At 36.2% G+C, this 19740-nt stretch overlaps 1 protein-coding gene across 1 annotated transcript in view; it reads left to right on the top strand.

Annotated features, from left to right (window-relative positions):
- The window catches only part of LOC144976889 (ATP-dependent RNA helicase Ddx1-like), a 565840-nt gene that overhangs the window by 501981 nt on the left and 44119 nt on the right, over window positions 1–19740 (top strand). The window contains exon 21 of the mRNA XM_078921446.1: window positions 7988–8061. Coding sequence (XP_078777572.1) covers window positions 7988–8061 — 74 coding nt within the window. The remainder of the gene's footprint in view (window positions 1–7987; window positions 8062–19740) is intronic.

The raw sequence follows: 19740 nt of genomic DNA, 5'->3' as shown, positions 1-19740 counted from the left end.
TATCAGTTGGATTCATTCATCCCAGCAAAATAATCATCCGTATGCTCGAAATATAATTCAAATTGAATACTTCCCACAAAACATTATATTTAACCCTTTCACATCGACGCTGAATTTCTTTCAAATCTCGTGATTCTTGATGATTATGACTGCAAACATCAGACTAATGATATACGGGATAGTTATTCTTGGCAGCTCAACGAAACGTTACTTCCGATACCACGTGGAACTTAACCACGCAAATAGGGTTCAACAGTCGTGACATAACTTCCTTCGTAATGACGCATAGTAACTTAGTAACTTGTTCTAAACTATCGGAACAATGGCGGACGCCCTCATGAAATACTTCTCCAACGAGCATAAAAGTGTATCCGGAGGGGGAAAAAAAACATTATAAATCTGATCATGTTTTGACTTTTATACATTCTGATCACATGTCATGTGAAAAAGTTCTAGGCAAAATGAAGAATAAACAGTACCGAGTTTCTTTGTTGAGAACCAAGCTGCTCGTTGCTGGGCGGACGTGACATCAGTCTATTGAATCCTATTACTGTTGACAGTAGTTATATCTAGGCGAATGCTGCAAATCTAGCAACTGTTTTCACTCAGAGGACCAATTTATTATAAGTGTTTCAATCAAGGATTCAAGTTGAAATCTGAATCGCATCGTTGTTAACTGCTCTTTTTTTTTCTTCTTCTTCTTCTTTTTTAAATGTACGTAACAACTTACGGGTAGGTACATATTATGTGGAAGAATCATAAGCAAACGCATATTCGGATTTGATTTAACATCGTGGTAATGAACGTTGATTATTTCAAATTTTTGTGCGGCTATGTGATCTTGTGGTATAACACTCGCTTTCGGGTCGGATGGTCCTCGGTTCGAGCCTCGCTTGGCGCATAGTTGAGTCCATGGAAAAGGCTCTTTACTCACATTATCTCACCGTGCTCAGGTGTAAAATGAGTACCTGACCGTTTACAGCGTTGTCTCTGTCGGAAAAAATGTAATATCGCCTAACAGATATCATGTTTCGTCCTACATGTTAAGTGTTGCGATTGGTTAGGGACACCACCCCCCCCCCCCCCCCCCACCCCCTACTGCAAAGTGTTTAGTGGATAGTTCACTGTATAAAAGCTAAACTATTTTGTTTCACGAATTGGTGCATAAAAATGTGGGTTATCAGAACTGCAAATACCACCTATCTTTAGCTGTTGATCTTTTGTGGTCGCTATAGACAGGTTTGACTGAATCCGTTTATAAAGGGATAAAGAGGTAACAGGATTACAAAACTCCTGCTTGAATTCGATCCTGATTCTTGTTACTCTTTTTATTTATTTTTTTAACCTTATTAAACCCATTGCCTCAGTCTGCAATTAGATAATATCAGGATGAACTAGACGTAGAAAATTGGACAAAATTACGAGATTTTATGGCTTTTATCGTTTGTTTGCTTGTCTGGTTGAATTTCATGATTTTCCAATTTTAGAAAAGATAATAATCTCTCTGATCGCCGTTTAAATTTTCTGAACCCTGTGATAGTCTTTGATGGTTTTAATTTTATATGATCGACCTACGACCTCTGGGTTTTATTTTTTTCTATGTAGGGGTTAAACCAGATGTCGTGCCTTGAACAAAGTTACGAAATATGGAGATCGTTTTGGTTTGGGGTTTGTTTGTTTGTGTTTGTTTTTTGTTTGTTTTTTTTTCTTTGTTTTATTTTGTTTTGTTTTATTTTGGTGGGTTTTGTTTGTTTGTTTTTTGGGGTTTTTATCTTTTTTTTTTGTTGTTTTTTTTTTGTTTTGTTTTTTTTTTTGTGTATTTGTTTTGTTTGTTCTATGTGGGTTTTTCTTTCATTTGTGTTGTTTTGTTTTGTTTTGTTTGGGGGAGTCAGTTTAAATATAAAAAGAAAGAAATAAAGAAAGACGGAATGAGATTAAAGAAATTCAAAATGTTTACCTCTACCTATCCACATGTCTTAACTCTGAGACTTGCAAATCTTTACCTCTACCTGTCAACATTTCTTAAATCTCAGCCTTCAAAATGTTTACATATGGTTTACGTGCGGCTATGTGTCTTGTGGTATGACACTCGCTTTCGGACCGGAAGGTCCTGGGTTTGAGCCTTGCTCGGTGCATAGTTGAGTCCTTGTAGAAGGCTCTTTACTCACGTTCTCTCACCGTACTCAGGTATAAAATGAGTGCCGTTATTAGCGTTGTCTCTGTCGGGGGAAAAAATGCAATCTCGCCTAACAAGCGTCATGTCTCGTCCTACATGTTAAGTGTTTCTGTTGGCCATGGACCCTTTGAAAAGCACATTGAGCACGTTTAAAGGATAGTGCATTATATAAAAGCTCAACTTTTTTTTTCTTTTACCTCTAACCGTTACCATGGCTAAAACCTAACATTTCAAAAAATGGCCCCGAAAATAATTTAAACCGTTATACTTATATACTTGCTAATCTTCTTCTTGGAGGGGGAGAGGAGACTTTTTAAAATTGAGGAAACATTGAAAAGTTAACGTTACAAGCGTCATCGGCGGGAAGTGTTGTCATAGCTACCCAGTATCTACATTTTTACGCTCAAATAGTCTTTGGAATAATCCAAAACTTATTTGTTAAAGAATTTAGCATTCACATCATAGTGTAAAATACCATTGAAGTTTGGGATCAAACTAAAAAAATGTGTTATGTCTGTAAATGGCTGTCAGGTCTTTTCAAAAGTGCGAAGTCATGAGATGAGACAATATGGTCATCAGAGGAATTCGATCCCGAAACTGCTGATTTAAACTTGAGCTTTGAGCTTTTATATAGCGCATTATCCACTAATCATGCTCCAAGCGCTTTACAAGGGGTCCCTGACCAACAGCAACACGTAACATTTAGAATGAGACATGACGCCTGTTAGGCGATATTACATTTTTTTCGGACAGAGACAACGCTGTTAACGGCCAGGTACTCATTTTACACCTGAGTACGGTGAGAGAATGTGAGTAAAGAGCCTTTTGCAAGGACTCAACTATGCGCCGAGCGAGGCTTGAACCCAGGACCCTCGAAAGCGAGTGTCATACCACTAGACCACATAGCCGCACGTATAGGGAATGAGATTAGCGGAAGAGTAGCGTCCCTTGATTGGACATCACCCATAGTCTGTGACGTCACGGGCGGAAAAGTTATTAGAGAGAGAACGTCATCTTGGTTGTGCGCATGCGTCTCTCGTCCTCGCTTCCGGTGAAAGCGGCTTGAGACACTTCAAAACCAAATTGACGTTCTCTCTGTAAGGTGACGTCCAATCAAGGGACGCTATTCTTCCGCTAATCTCATTCCCTATAGTCGTAACTTGCTGTACCACAGACAGGCTTTAAGTGCTGTGGTAATGACGTTCACGTAGAAGGACTTGTGGGTGTTTAAGGGGGAAAATTAATGAATGGGTTTGGATATGATATATTTTGTTGATGTAACCAATATTCATTTTCCACACCTATTGTTTTAATGAGGTTATCGAGAACGTTTAGCCTCAGGGAGGGAATATAAGTTTTCAGTTCTATCTAAACGGTAGAGGTTGGCGAAAAACCTCAAAAGGTATTTGTTTGTTTGTTTATTTAATAACTAGAGTCGATCTATTTATCTATCAACACTCAACACAAAGCTCTATGGTGAGGCTGAGGACCTAAAGCGGAGCACAGACTTCATAGCAGATATCGGACTGCAGCCATAGATGTCCATCAGAGGAACGAAGAAGAAGAAGAAGAAGAAGATCTATTTCAAGCCTTCGTTTCATATATGCAGGCATTGATTACATCGTGTCTTGGAGGCCAGGAAAAGTAATTTTGAAGGACGTTGCTTTTGTTAACTGACAAAAGTACTTTTCTTAATAACGACCCATCATCTCAAAATGCTGATACGTCGGGTTTAATTTTGTGCTTAGATTACATTTTAAACTTACCATATAATTTGAGTTAGAATAGAATCCTTCATAAAGACACTTCGAAATTTAGTTATCCATATTTAGAACACTCCGACCTAATAACAGATTAATGGGAAGGGTCACTAGGTATTAGTATTGACGTCACATGCAGATGTGTACCAAATGTTTCTATCACGTTTTGCATATTATTATTATTATCAAATGAATCAAATGGCCTGGTTCCTAACTGCATGATATCGAACATTGGACAATTCTCTTCTTCTTCTTCTTCTTTTCCTCCTCCTCCTCCTCCTCATCCTCCTCCTCCTCTTTCTTCTCATCCTCCTTTTCCTCATCCTCCCCTCTCCACCCCTTACTCCTCCTCCTCCTCCTCTTCCTCCTCTTCCTCCCCCTTTATCATTTTCTTCGAAGTTAGGGCAGCCAATGCCGTGTTGCTTCCACTCAGAACGAACAGGAATTGTTTAAGATTGGTTCTGTCACTATAATTTCTCTTTTTGTAGTCCGTGGGTAAAAGAAAGCTCTGCTGCTATATGCTGTGTATGATCTCTTGATTGTTTATGTCAAGGAATAGGTGATACGTAGTAGTTTCGTGTGGCTACAGCTCCACGTTGTTTCGCTTCACCCAATCCGCGAAAGCACTGTCCGCCTCATGAACCACGAGGTAGCCGCCTAGGGGTGCTGTTGCGGGGCACTTCAAAATGATGTGGTCCATGTCTTGGCAAGGGTCATCGCATGCTGGGCATTTTGGAGATGATGCATAACCCCATCGATGCAAGTCTGAGGCTGTTCTACCATGCCTAGATCTTATTCTGTTGCATGTTGACCATTCATTTCTGGTAAGAGTATGGAAACCAGGCAGTGGTATGTTCGTTGGTTCTTCAATAATTTCACTAGCCTTTGGTGGTTTTTGTTTCCATTCCTCTCGTCGGGCCTCCTCTAGGTCGAAATTGCCATTTCTGGTATTGTAATAGGGTTTCCTTGATTTGAAGCGAGCTGTTTTAGGGGCCGACTCTATTATTTCTTTGAGTGGAGTCAGAATTGAGGTATTATCCAGACGTTTGGTACGTGTCAACGTGCCTTACGATTTGTTAGGTGTGAATGTTGTTTGTTAAAACATTTATTGCCCATGATGTAGAGGGCAGACAGCCTGGACTGTTTTCGAGGACTGTTGAGTGGTCAATGTAGGCAAACCGAGTGATTTTGTGGTGCTAATCGTGTCATGTTTATCTGTTATCCAGCGGATATTACGTCTTTGCACCTTCTCAAGAGCCCTGATGTTATCGGCTGTGTACGGGTCCCAAACTGATCCTGGCGTAGTCCACAAATGCTATGTTTGCTACTAGTTTTGTTGCTTTTTTTTTCTTTTCTTTTTTTCATATATTACTTTTCATGAAGCCAAGGGTTCAAGTTGTGTTGTTGAGATCGAGCTTTCCTTGACGACATCAAAGACGTTAAAAGTATAATAGCTCTAACACTTAGTAAGCAATACTGCTATAAAAAATTACGATCTTTGATAAGAGATGAAACATTACCCACTACTTTATAAACTATACTACTACTACTACTACTACTACTACTATACTACTACTACTACTACTACTACTACTACTACCTACTACAACTATACTACTAATTACTACTACTACTACTACTACTACTACTAACTACTACTACTACTATACTACTACTACTACTACTACTATACTACTATACTTAACTACTACTACACTTACTACTAACTACTAATCTACTCTACTACTAATACTACTACTACTACAACTACCACTACTACTATTATTACTACTACTACTGCTTCTACTACTACACTACTATACTACTACTACTACTACTACTACTACTACTACTACTACTACTACTACTATTATATACTACTACACTGCTTCTACACTGCTAATATACTACTACTACTAATACTACTACTACTACTACTACACTACTACTACTTATTACTACTTACAACTGCTTTACTACTACTACTACTACTACTACTACCTACTATACTACTATACTACTACTTCTACTACTACTACACTACTACTACTACTACTATACTACATACTAATACTACCACTAATTACTACTACTATAATACTAATCTAATACTACCACTATTACTACAAACTACTACTACTACTACTACTACTATACTACTACTACTACTACTATACTAATACTACTACTACTACTACTACTACTACATACTTACTACTACTACTACTACTACTAATACTAATACTATTTACTATTACTACTACTACTACTACTACTACTACTACTACTACTACTACTACTACTACTACTACTACTACTACTACTACTACTACTACTTCTACTACTACTAATACTCCTACTACATCTATACAGGCTCATTGTCGTAAGGGAAGTACTCTTAAACCAATACAAAACTGTGTCCATTACGACAATGTAAAATCATCAGACCTGGAGAACACGAACCAGAACAAGATTTAGCGACTATGTGGTCTAGTGGTATGACACTCGCCTTCGAATTGGAAGGTCCTGGGTTCGAGTCCCGAGTGGCGAATAGTTGAGTCCTTATAAATGCGATTTTACTCACATTCTCTCATCGTACTCAGGTGTAGAATGACTACATGGGCGGTAACAGCGTTGTCTCTGTCCGAAAAAATTTTGGATTATCGCCTAACAGGCGTCATGTCTTGTCCGACATGTTAGGTGATATTGTTGGCCAGAGACCATTGTAAAGCGCTATGAGCACGTCTAGTGGATAACATGTAAAACGGGACCTGACGCCTATTAGGCGTTATTGCATTTTTGTTTCCAACAGAGACAATGCTGTTAACGGCCAGGTACTAATTTTACACCTGCGTACAGTGAGAGAATGTCAGTAAAGAGCCTTTTCCAAGGACTCAACTATGCGCCGAGCGAGGCTCGAACCCAGGACCTTCCGATCCGCAATTAAGACAGATTGATTCAGAGGTTCATACACATTTTTTGCAGCTGTTCATTGATGGTCACCTGAGAAAAAACAAAGAAAAAACCTTGAAACATGTTGGACATCTGACTGTAGTAATGAAGAGGGTTTGTAAAACCATGACTGGTGATGAAGAATAAGAGAGAGGAAGTTTTGGAGGAGGAGTTGCCGCAATAAACATTGCTTACCCTTTTACTTGAAAAAGGACAAAGGCCGAAACGTCATTTGTTTTGGGTTGTTCCCTTATTCATGAGGCACGTTTATTCCATTTTATTGACTCATTTGTGACCCATCGTCTCAAAACGTTATTATGTCGGAACGAACCAAATGCTTAAAAGCCGAATTTAATGTTAAACTGGTCAAAAAATATAAATTGTTGGCATTAGACCCTAAAATATGGTATCCATTCTCTTCAATAAAACATACAAACTCAACACAAATCTGATATTTCTGGCTATAAATTCAATTTTCAACATCTTAACCATCCCGACTTAATACCGTTTTGAGGCGAAGGGTCACATTTAGTCACTTCTAGATTTTGGTTTTTCTTACCCAACTCGCCGACACACTCGAATGTTGAGAAAGAATATTATGGTAACTTGAGCTCAAAATGCTCATTTTTTTAATTGTTTGAAATTGAAACCTTTCCACATTTTTTTTTTTTTTTTTTTGGTAATAAAGAGCGGACCTGAAGTTTCAAAGCAGATAAACGTTCGTGCCTCCATGGCCGAACCTTGAAACATAATCTGCAGTCTTTCATATATTTTTTTCGGCAGCTGTAGCACAGCATCAACAACATCATCTTCATTATCGGTATCATCATCATCATCATCATCATCATCATCATCATCATCATCATCACATTCAGCAGCAGTAGCATCAATATCATCATCATTATTAGCAGCAGCAGTGTCATCATCATCATCATCATCATCATCATCATCATCATCATCATTAGCAGCAGCAGCGTCATCATTATCATCGCCACCACCACGTTCACATGTTTTATAGTTAATACCATACATCAGTGGGGACTACTAAAAACATCCCTTGAAATCGTATATATTTATGTATCATTTTGTTCTTTTGCAGGCAAATACTCATGTGTCTGTCTTCACGGAGACCGAAAGCCACAGGAAAGGAAAGCGAATCTGGAGAAATTCAAGGTAACTATGCGGGAGGTTGATTACATTAACATTACAATTAGCCCTTGTATTGTACCATACTCAAAAATAAGGCCTTGTTTTAAACAAATGAGCTTTTATATAGAGCAATATCCACTAAATTTGCTCAAAGTGCTTTAAAATGGGTCCCTGACCAACAGTCACACGTAACATGCAGAACGAAACATGACGCCTGTTAGGCGATATTACAATTTTTTTCTGACTGAGACAACGCTGTTAACGGCCAGGTACTCATTTTACACCTGAGTAAGGTGAGAGAATGTGAGTAAAGAGCCTTTTCCAAGGACTCCACTATTCGCCGAACGAGACTCGAACCCAGGACCTTCCGATCGATCCAAAAGGGGGTGTCATACCACAAGACCACATAGCCGCACAAAAGTTTAATAATTTATCCCCCCCCCCCCCCCCTTCTTGTCTCCGCGACGTGGTACTTAAGGTGGATTAGATGAGGTTGCGGCTCATTTCTCGCTATCCGATTGCCCGGTAACTACTCTAGAACAAGAGGGTAATGATACAACCATATCCTGAACACCTCATCATCGAAGTTAATAAGACGAATACCACTGTAAGTACATTGGATGTATGCTCTTGGAATCTACATATAATCTGATCCCTATTTGTTTCAATCTTGTGCGGCTGTGTGGTCTAGTGGTATGACACTCGCTTTCGGATCGGAAGGTCCTGGGTTCGAGCCTCGCGCTCGGCGCATAGTTGAGTCCTTGAAAAAGGCGCTTTACTCACATTCTCTCACCGAGTCCTTGGAAAAAGCTCTTTACTTACATTATCTCACGGTACTCAGGTGTAAAATGAGTACCTGGCCGTTAACAGCGTTGCCTGTGTCCGAAAAATTGTAATATCGCCTAACAGGCGTCATGTCCCGTCCTACATGTTAAATGTTGCTGTTGACCAGGGACCCCTTTGTAAAGCCCTTTGAGCACATTTAGTGGATATTGCCCTATATCAAGCTCAATTTAATTTAATTTATTTGTTCCCAGTTCCCCTTTGTCTTATTTTCTCTTGGGTGCTTTAATTGTAATTCTAGAACTTTTTACTATCCAATTTTCTTCCTTTTTACTGGCGCTGATATGACCTAAATGTGTTGCAAGCGCCTTAAAATCCTTAAAAACAAAAACAATCTTTATTATTTTAAAACGTTTTGTCTGTGGAAAGTGGTTATCTCCAAGTCACGAGACCTCTGAGATGGCAAAAGAGCCAATGAGGGGGAAAGAATTTACTTTCTGTTTCCAAAACGGATTTTTTATTTTATTGGGCGCTTTTGATGAAAACGGCATTTGCTTCAACGAGACGGAAATTGTCTGTAATTAGTTCCGGGCCCGCTTTGGGGAAATTCTCGATTTGTGGCTAAATTTGGAAACTTGATCAAAACTGTTGATGTTGTATCTTTTACTTGTACTACTACTATTACTACTCCTACTTCTACTACTACTACTACTACTACTACTACTACTACTACTACTACTACTACTACTACTACTACTACTACTACTACTACTACTACTACTACTACTACTACTACTACTACTACTACTACTACTACTACTACTACTACTACTACTACTACTACTACTAATACTAATACTAATACGACTATTACTACTACTACTATTACTACCACTACTACTACTACTACTACTACTACTACTACTACTACTACTACTACTACTACTACTACTACTACTACTACTACTACTACCACTACTACTACTACTACTACTACTACTACTACTACTATTACTACTTCTACTACTATTACTACAACTACTACCGCTACTACAACTACTACTACTACTACTACTACTACTACTACTACTACTACTACTACTACTACTACTACTACTACTACTACTACTACTACTACTACTACTACTACTACTACTACTACTACTACTACTACTACTACTACTACCTACTACTACTACTATACTACCATACTACTACTACTACTACCTACTACTACTACTACTACTACTACTACTACTACTACTACTACCACCACTACTACTACTACTACTACTACTACTACTACTACTACTACTACAACTACTACTACTACTGTTTGGGAAAATCCTCTATTTCTGGCTATATTTGGAAAGTTGATCGACTACTACTACTACAACTACGTCGTAGTAGTAGTAGTAGTAGTAGTAGTAGTAGTAGTAGTAGTAGTAGTAGTAGTAGTAGTAGTGGTGGTAGTAGTAGTAGTAGTAGTAGTAGTAGTAGTAGTAGTAGTAGTAGTAGTAGTAGTAGTAGTAGTGTAGTAGTAGTAGTAGTAGTAGTAGTAGTAGTAGTAGTAGTAGTAGTAGTAGTAGTAGTAGTAGTAGTAGTGTAGTAGTAGTAGTAGTAGTAGTAGTAGTAGTAGTAGTAGTGTAGTAGTAGTAGTAGTAGTAGTAGTAGTAGTAGTAGTAGTAGTAGTAGTAGTAGTAGTGTAGTAGTAGTAGTAGTATAGTAGTAGTAGTAGTAGTAGTAGTAGTAGTAGTGGTGGTAGTAGTAGTAGTAGTAGTAGTAGTAGTAGTAGTAGTAGTAGTAGTAGTACCACTACTGCTAATACTATAATGCTCATGGTGATATGCAGTATTGTACTAATACTCGTGTAGATGTGCAGTGTAGTTTATAATACTCATGTAGATTTAGTAATGATACTCATCTGGAATTAGTTATACGTGATCAGTATAGTTTATAATACATACTTATGTAGATGGAGTTATGATATTCGTGTAGATGTGCATGCAGTATTCGTGCTTTTCCTCGCGTTTTAGTCACTCCACTCAAATCATCAACGAAACCCATCGCCTCAATATGGTAGTTTCTACCAAAAATTTGAGACAATATTATGATGTCTCATCTGAGAAATCTCGATGCCAAATGTTCAAGTATATTTGTTGTGTCATAGAGCTCTGGCGTGGCAAGTGCCGTTTTTTTAAACTTTTGCTCATTCTCCAAGCGTAATAAAAGCTTTCAAACTTTATTCAATCTTCGGCTTTCGCCAATAAATCACACAATTTGATGACAACATACGTGAAAGTGGAAAAAAGAATAAAGTGATACCATTAATAACAACCCAAAAAAAAAAATAAATAGAAAATACAACAATCTTAATACCACCAATACGTAGAATAATAATATAATAATAAAAAATAATAATAATAATAATAATAATAATAATAATAATAATAATAATAATAATAATAATAATAATAATAATAATGACAATAATAATAACAATAATAATAATGATGATTATAATAGTAATAATAATAATAATAATAATAATAATAATAATAATAATAATAATAACAATAACAATAATAACAAAAATAATATTACCATCATCATTACTACCACCACCATCACTACTACCACCACCACCATTACCATTATAACTACCACCATCACCATCATTTTTATGTTTCCAATCAGTTTTTCTCGTTTTTTTTAAATAAAATTTGATACCCATCCCATCACAACAGACCTCCTTACTACTACGAAAATTCCCGAAGAGCTACGAATTTTCTGCTAAATCTCGAGCTATAGATATGTAATAAAGGTTTTTAATTAAATACCATTTTTTTAAAACGAAGTTCTGGTGCCAGAAAATAGCAGAGGAAACATTGATGCAACCTTCTCACGCTACGATGTTCGGGTTGTCAAGCTCAATGGCTTGATTTGTATGCACCAAGACCATAGAAGGCTCGCAGAAAACAGGGAGAAAAGAAAGTGATGTACATCGTTTTTTGAGACACATGACATTTTACTGAATTGTCTCATCTGGTCAAACTGTTAACTGAAACTATTCTGAAAGACAAACTGAAGCGATACGAAAAAAGACCCTTTTGCTTGAACGAAGCGTCATTATGCATCATGACCTCATGGCGATGTTCACAAGAGCTTCGCGAGGGCTAGTCGTGTTAGAACAATCGCCCTATTTACGTGATCTTGCCCCTTGCGACTTCCATCTCTTCCCTGAGGTGAAAGAAATGCTGTGAGGTTAACGATTTGAAGGCGAGGAACAGAGGCGATAAGAATTTCAATCATGTCTTTGACAAACAGCCACTAGTCAGCATCTTTGACTGTTGGGTACACCGAATGCAGAAGTGTGTGGAACTTTAAAGTTCTTATGTTGAATAGGTCAGTGAATGAAGCTTCTTTTGATTCAAAAATACAAAATTATTCATAATATTATGTGAGTACAGCGCGACGGGGAAACTTAATACTGAAACATACCTCGTAGATCTTGACAAGGGTAGCAAATTAAAGTTTGAAATATCATGAATACCACAATTCGTTTTTTCGTTATTAAAAGATTATTTCTCCTCTATAATACAAACAAAATGTTTTTGCTGCAAATTCAATTTACAGATTTATCTATGTCTACCCGACATTAAAAAAATATACCATTTTGAGGAGAACACAAATATGCCTAAATCAAAATAGATACTGATTGAATCCATTAAATTTCAATTTAAAGGATTTATACTGCTCTCCCTATAACAATTTAATTATTTACGTTCTCAAATTCAATTCCGCTGTCTGAGATGAACATAATAAAATTCATTAATGCCTTCTAATAATAGTTGGCATTTGGAATAATGTGATGAAAAAAAAAACGCTAGTTCTGTTAAGCGAGTTCATGTAGATAAGAATATGATTAATGTTTGTCATAAATAAAAGCAAATTAACTATGATTTATTAAGATTGTTTGAATGTCATGTCATGTATAAGGTATTAGGAGAATATATGATTATCTTAGCCTTTTAGAAGATACGATCAGATAAGATGAGATAATAATAATACCAGCTTACCACCTTCCTGGAATGAAGGTTACTGTTACAGTCAGCGTTTTAATATCAAATGTCACTTTTACAGTCAACAATACTTCTGATACAGTTGATATTGATATTATTATTATTGGTAATATAATAATAATAATAATATAATAATAATAATAATAATAATAATAATATATAATAATAATAATAATAATAATAATAATAATAATAATAATAAATGATGATAATAATAATTATAATATTAATTATAATTATAATAATAATATTAATAATAATAATATTAATAATAATAATAATAATAATAATAATATTAATAATAATAATAATAATAATAATAATAATAATAATAATAATAATAATATAATAATAATAATAATAATAATAATAATACGTTATTCATCCAAAGGAAATTTTTTGTTATGTCGCTCAATAAAGCGATGTAATGACAAGGTGAACTTAAAGATTAAAAGTGATTTTAAAGCAAAAGTGATCGGGAATTTTAGTGTGAGATAGTCAGATTTTTAATAAATGGCGCATTTTCTTCTTTTTCTCAGCTGCCCCCCCCCCCCCCAATTGCTTAGCTGCAAAAATTTGTATGAACCTCTGAATCAATTTGTCTTAATAAAAAAAAAAAAATTTCATGAATTTTAAAACAATAGGAAAGGATTTCGTTTATTACAGCTATATTAAAATCGATAACAGGTGAGGATCAGAACTCATAGAAGATTTACATTATCAAAATTATGAATTTTCCGCATATCCATTGTGAAGAAATTTGTTAAACTGGAGTGTTCGGTTAATTGAAGCTTAAACGATATACGTGCAGTATTTGAATATGAAGCAACGAATGGCAATTATTAACTATCAGACATCTACATTTTATAACTATCAATACACATTACTGGTGAATACAAACGAAAGTGAACATAACGTGCTTCCAATATAATTTTGATTACAAAAGTTTGAGAAATAGATTGTGTTTATGCCAAAGAGGATTACATATATTTATGTAGACTGGTCAAAAGTTAAAATTCATCCGTTATGAGACAGTGTCTCAACAAATATGTGTTCAACAATAACAACAACAACAATATCAGCACAGTCTGTTGACGAGGATGATGAAAAGGAGAAATGAAACGACTACAGAAAGATTCCGAGCATCACTCTATCCAATGAAATGTAATTTTTCTCTAGTTTGCGAAGGTTGAGGCATGCCTTTTCTCAGTCTACTCTTTATCATTTATTGCCTCGTCGGTGAGAGTAAGTTTGGTGTTCCTCTTCTCAATCTTTCCAATGACCTCGATTGGATTGCGTTCACAGTGATATGGGGGAAGTCACGCAACCTCGTGTCAGAACTCCCTGATTAGAAGGTCTGCTTTGAAATCTGTTTCTGGTTCATTTCTTTTTTTTTATACTAAGGGGTATAGAATATGTAGTACTGTCTGATTGAAACCATGAAATCATGTCAGCTTTTATTTTTGCCAAAGTTGGAGCCTTAAAGTGACCATGGGCCACGAATTGTAGCGTTGTCCAATACAATACAGCTGGGTGCTTCAATGGAGTGCAGCAAACGATATTTAGTCAGTCTTAAATCACCTTTGCATTGACACGAGAATACTATTCCAGATGGCGCAGAGAAGAAAAAATGGCATGGCATCCTTTTAAATATCCAGTATGATAACCACCTGCGAGAATAACAATGATTCTCTGTCCAGAATCCATGGGCCGTTTTCTGTTTAATAATCAGACGTCCAATATTTTTTCGGATGTATATTTACGCTCACCCAAACATCTTTGGATGATATCCATATCAAAGTTATCTATGATCCTTTTCCTGCCACGTCGTTCTACACTGGTGATCTCTCTGTCCTATTTCGATAACGATCTTCTCATGGTTGATTGTGAAATTCCAAAACCATTGCCGTCCTCTTTAATGACCTATCGATAGATACAAGAAGACTTCTTTTCGCAGCTTTACGAGAGTGGAACCGATAGAGATTCCGTACCGTATCGTGTTGTTTAAGAGCCTTATATGTTTTTAAAACCTTTAAAGGCCCTGTGAAACGTTCATGTATAGACAAAAATTTGTCAAAGTTATATTAACAGTGTTTGTTAATTTGACAATATTGAGTATACAATCACTATTTAAATGATTTAAAGCGAGAGATTCCATATCAGTCTTTGGTAATTCCGACATTATGTAGATAATATGCCATATAAAATAAATTCAAAATTTAATACAAACTAAATAAGTGGTATGTTTATAACACTTAAAGTGAATTGTTATTATTTGGAAAGAAGTATGACGTGAACTCATAATCACTACGTCAGCACAAGAATTTTTGGAAATGCGATGAATTCATTCATACTTTGTGGTGCGTAACTTGTTTTCATTTTTTACAGTGTAAAATCTATAATTTTATGTCAGCTGTTTTAAAGTTGTTTTTTTATAGGTCTTAAAGAAGAAAACTTTTTTAATATGGCATCAATACGGTCCAAAATCTAGATTCAGTTAAGACAAATTGATTCAGAGGTTGACACAAACTTTTACAACTTTTGATAAAGGGACAGCTGAGAAAATCCAGAAAAACACGCGCCATTAATAAAATAAAATCTGACTATAGATATGTCTATTCTCTTCAATGAATCATATATATCACCAGTTTCATAGTATGTATTGGCAATATAATCAATTTTCAGCATGAACAAACCGTTATGAGGCTGTAAGTCACATTAGTTAAGATTAAACAACGATTCATATCGAGGTTTCAGTCCCACTTTTTATTTTGGTTCATTAATTAAAGATCACATGTTCATGTTAAAGCCCGTCTGCGATAAGGTAGAACGCGCCATGATAATAGGGTATAATTGAGTTGTAAATAGCTGTTATTGAAATCCAGGGGTCGCGAAAAAAATTGTGTCTTCATTGGGACCAGTATGCTGCCGTACTCTGGAAAAAACCCATAATATGTAGCCAGAAAACTCGTCCTTCAAATATCGATCGATTTAATTGACCCTCATCTTGGCAAAAGCTCTCAAACGAAGTCCCAGGTTTGAGAGCTTTTGCCAAGATGAGGGTCATTTAAATCGATCGATATTTGAAGGACAAGTTTTCTGGCCAAATTTGTAAATACGGGTATGGATTTTTTTTCCAGTGTACGGTTGTATGTTCATTGTTTGGCTCTTTTGTTTGATGGATTGCCTGTTTCCATGTTGTTGTTGTTGTTGTTTTTTTTTAAGAGGGAGGTGGACTGTTTGTTTGTTTTTGTTTTTTGTTTTTTGTTTGTTTTTTGGGTCGTCTTGGTTTTATTTTTACTTTTGTTTATTTGATGTTGGCAATTTTTAAAATACTTTTTCAATAAATATGGGTGTGCTCTTTTACTGCTTATTATATTGATTTGTGTATATTTGTATTTTGTTATTTTGAGTTCTTTTTGCTTTTAACGTTGTTTGTTTTAGTGATTATTTGTCTGTTTAATTTTTTATCTTAAAATAATATTTGGTTGTGGTTTTTATTTTTATATTTGTTTGAATGATTCTTTTTTTATTTGTTTGGTGGGGGGGTTTTTTGTATTTGGTTTGTTTTTTTTTTGTTTGTTTGTTTGTTTTTTGGGTTTTTTTTTGGCAAGGGGGGGGGTATTTTTGTTTGTTTGTTTGTTTGGTTTTTGTTTTTTTTTTTTTTTTTTGGGGGGGGGGGATTTTTTTGTTGTGTTTTGTTGGGGTTTTTTGTTGTTTTTTGGGGGTCGGGAGAGGGGATTGTTTTGTTGTTTTTTTTGTTGTTGTTTTTTTGTTGTTTTTTTTTGGGGGGGGGGAGAATTTGTTTTTGTTTTTTGTTTTTTTTTTTGTTGTTTTTTTTTAATTTTCTAAATCATTGAAGTGTTATTTTATATCTGGATGAAGAAGTGAACTGACGCCAAAACCTTTCGCCAACGACCACGTCATTATGATAAATTTGACCCAACGTCTCAAAACGGTATTATGTCGGGATAGACCAAATGCTACAAAATTATAGGTAAACTGGTCAAAAATATGAATTGTTGGTATTTAGCACTCGAAAATATGATATTCCTTCTCCTCTATAAGGCATACAAACTCAACTTAAGTCTGTTATTTCTGGCTCAAATTTCATTTTCAGCAACTTAACCATCCCGACTTAATACCGTTTTGAGACTAGGGGTCACTAATGTGAAACCCAACAATTTTTTCGTTGATTTGAAAAGAAAAAAAAAAGAAAGAAAGTAAGCTAAGTTTTGGGCCATTGGAAAAGTGACTCTTGAGACTTTATGAAGTGGTTGTTGGCCTGGCAGCTAGAAATTGTATGTCTGGAAACCGTGGAGAGTTGCCGTGGGGGTGCGTCCATTGTCAAAACTCTGTTTTTTCTAGCTCTCGATTTGGCGTAAATAACAATGTGAAATTGAATGTAAGCTTCAATTTAATATAAGAAAACAGATAGAATGGACGTTTCGGGTTTCCCCTTTATCAACAAAACAGGATGAATGAAACACTACAGACGAATACGATAATGTGGTAGTGGCTTTTTCCCCTTTATCTCATTCGTCTGTAATTTTTCATTCATCCTGTTTTGTTGATAAAGGGGAAACCCGAAACGTACATTTTATCTGTTTTCGTATATTAAATAAATAACTTTAAAGATAATTGATCCCACAAGTTACCGAATAGATGTGCGACCGGTTCTAAAACCGGTTACTGCTGTGTCACAAAGTGTGACACTTCTTAAATTATATTTTTAAACATACGTTATTAAATTGCCGAAAATGTTTACGTGGAAAAATTCGTTTTCGTCAATTTCTATCAGTTGAATAATTTAAAATAAACATAAAACTGTCGATTTGGCTCCAAAATAGAATAGTAAAAATAGTTTCTAAAAGGACCTTCCGATCCGAAAGCGAGTGTCATACCACTAGACCACATAGACCGCACAATTGTACATCTATTTCCTTTAGTCATCCCTGCTGAATTGATGATCTTAAGGCTAACTCACACCGGAGACTGACTCCGACGACCGGGCACTGCCGTCCACTGCCATCTTCCGGATAAAGATGTCGGGCACGGACAGAATACTAAGAATAAAGAGAAGAGCCGCAAGACTAACCCATACCAAGCACCCAACGTCCTCTGCCGTTTTTTTTTTTTTTTTAGGTGCTTGGTATGGGTAGGTCTAGCGGCTCTTCTCTTTATTCTTAGTATTTTATCCGTGCCTGACGTCTTTATCCGGAAAACGGCAGAGGAAGGCAGTGCCGGGTCGTCGGAGTCAGTCTCCGGTGTGGGTTAGCCCTTAGGGAGGGGATGTCCATTTTTTTTTTTTACTTTTCGTTTGGAGTAAGTTATGTAAAAATTACAGATACGTACCTTTTTTCTTTTAGTTTGTAGATAACTAGCGCTATGGATGTTTGATATTCTTATTCTTCTTCAAGTACCAAGTCTGTGCCAGACATCGGTGATCATGGGACGCCATTCATCTCTCAAAAAACTAATATTACTCTTCTCTTTCTTTGTCACCCAGCTGTTCAAACTATTCAAATATGTTTTTCTTGGTCTACCTTTACTCTTTTTACCTTCTATCTTTCCTGTGAGAGCAAGATGTTCAATACATTTATGTCGATTTAGGTGCCCTAAAAATTGCATTTGTCTTTTTTCTTATTGTACGAATTAGTAACCTTTTAGTTTTAGCTTGCTCTAATACTTCGTCATTAGTTTTCTTCTCTGTCTATGTCCATGAGATTCTTAATATCCTTCTAAGGAACCACATTTCTACTTCGTCCAGTTTCTTTCTAAAGTCTTTCTAAAGTTTGATAGTAAATTAATTTAAAACCCGTCACCTCATCACCTTATCAATCACAACAAAAATTTCCCAAGAAAGGGAAAACCAGTTCCGTGACAATTTCTATCACGCACGAAGTTTGTCGAATGATGATGACCTTTGGTTGACTTTTTTTTTTTTTTTTTTTGTCCAATAACTAAAAACGGAATCAAAATTGATCCTCAACGGATCGAAATAAAACGCAGGGGGGCAGCGTGGCTCAGCGGGTACGGTCTAAACTTCGTACCCGAAAGGTATCGAGTTCGATCACCCGCCGCTGCTTCTGTGTGGCCTTGAGCAAGTCAGATGGAGATTACAAAAACGTTTTGGCAATTTTTTTTAGGGAGGAGGGGGTTACCGTAATTCATCGATATAGTATTATATTATGAAGTAAATATTTTCTGGCCAAAATGGAAAAGCTGTTTCGTCACTGCACGACAGCGCAGGGGTGTAACAATGGTGAAATTTCTATGTACTCTCAGATTTAAGAATGTACTGGTCTTAAATGAAAAAAATAGAGCTTTTATATAGCGCAATATCCACTACACGTGCTCAAAGCGCTTTACAAGGGGTCCCTGACCAACAGCAACACGTAACATGTAGAACGAGGCATGACGCCTGTTAGGCGATATTACACTTTTTACGGACAGAGACAACGCTGCTAACGGCCAGGTACTCATTTTACACCTGAGTACCGTGAGATAATGTAAGTAAAGAGCTTTTTCCAAGGACTCGACTATGCACCGAGCGAGGCTCGAACCCAGGACCTTCCGATCCAAAAGCGAGTGGCATACCACTAGACCACATAGCCGCACAACTGGTCGACTAGATTCATCTATGACTGAAGTAAAATTTTAAAATTTTGGCCAAAAAGATTTTTTTTTTAAAGTGGAAAAGGCATCCATCATGAATCATGATTGGGTCTTGTCATTTTATAGTGGAAGACCGGAATTAAGGATGAAGTAAAGTCTTGACAATTCTGTCTCAGGTGTCCGCGTTAAACACGAGCGTTTTTATTTTCCTCTTGTTGAT

The sequence above is a fragment of the Berghia stephanieae genome, chromosome 7 (genome assembly GCF_034508935.2).
Source record: "Berghia stephanieae isolate SIO BIC M18660-M18661 chromosome 7, UCSD_Bste_1.3, whole genome shotgun sequence".
Lineage (NCBI taxonomy): Eukaryota > Metazoa > Mollusca > Gastropoda > Nudibranchia > Aeolidiidae > Berghia > Berghia stephanieae.
This window is presented reverse-complemented; position numbering and strand designations above follow the sequence as displayed.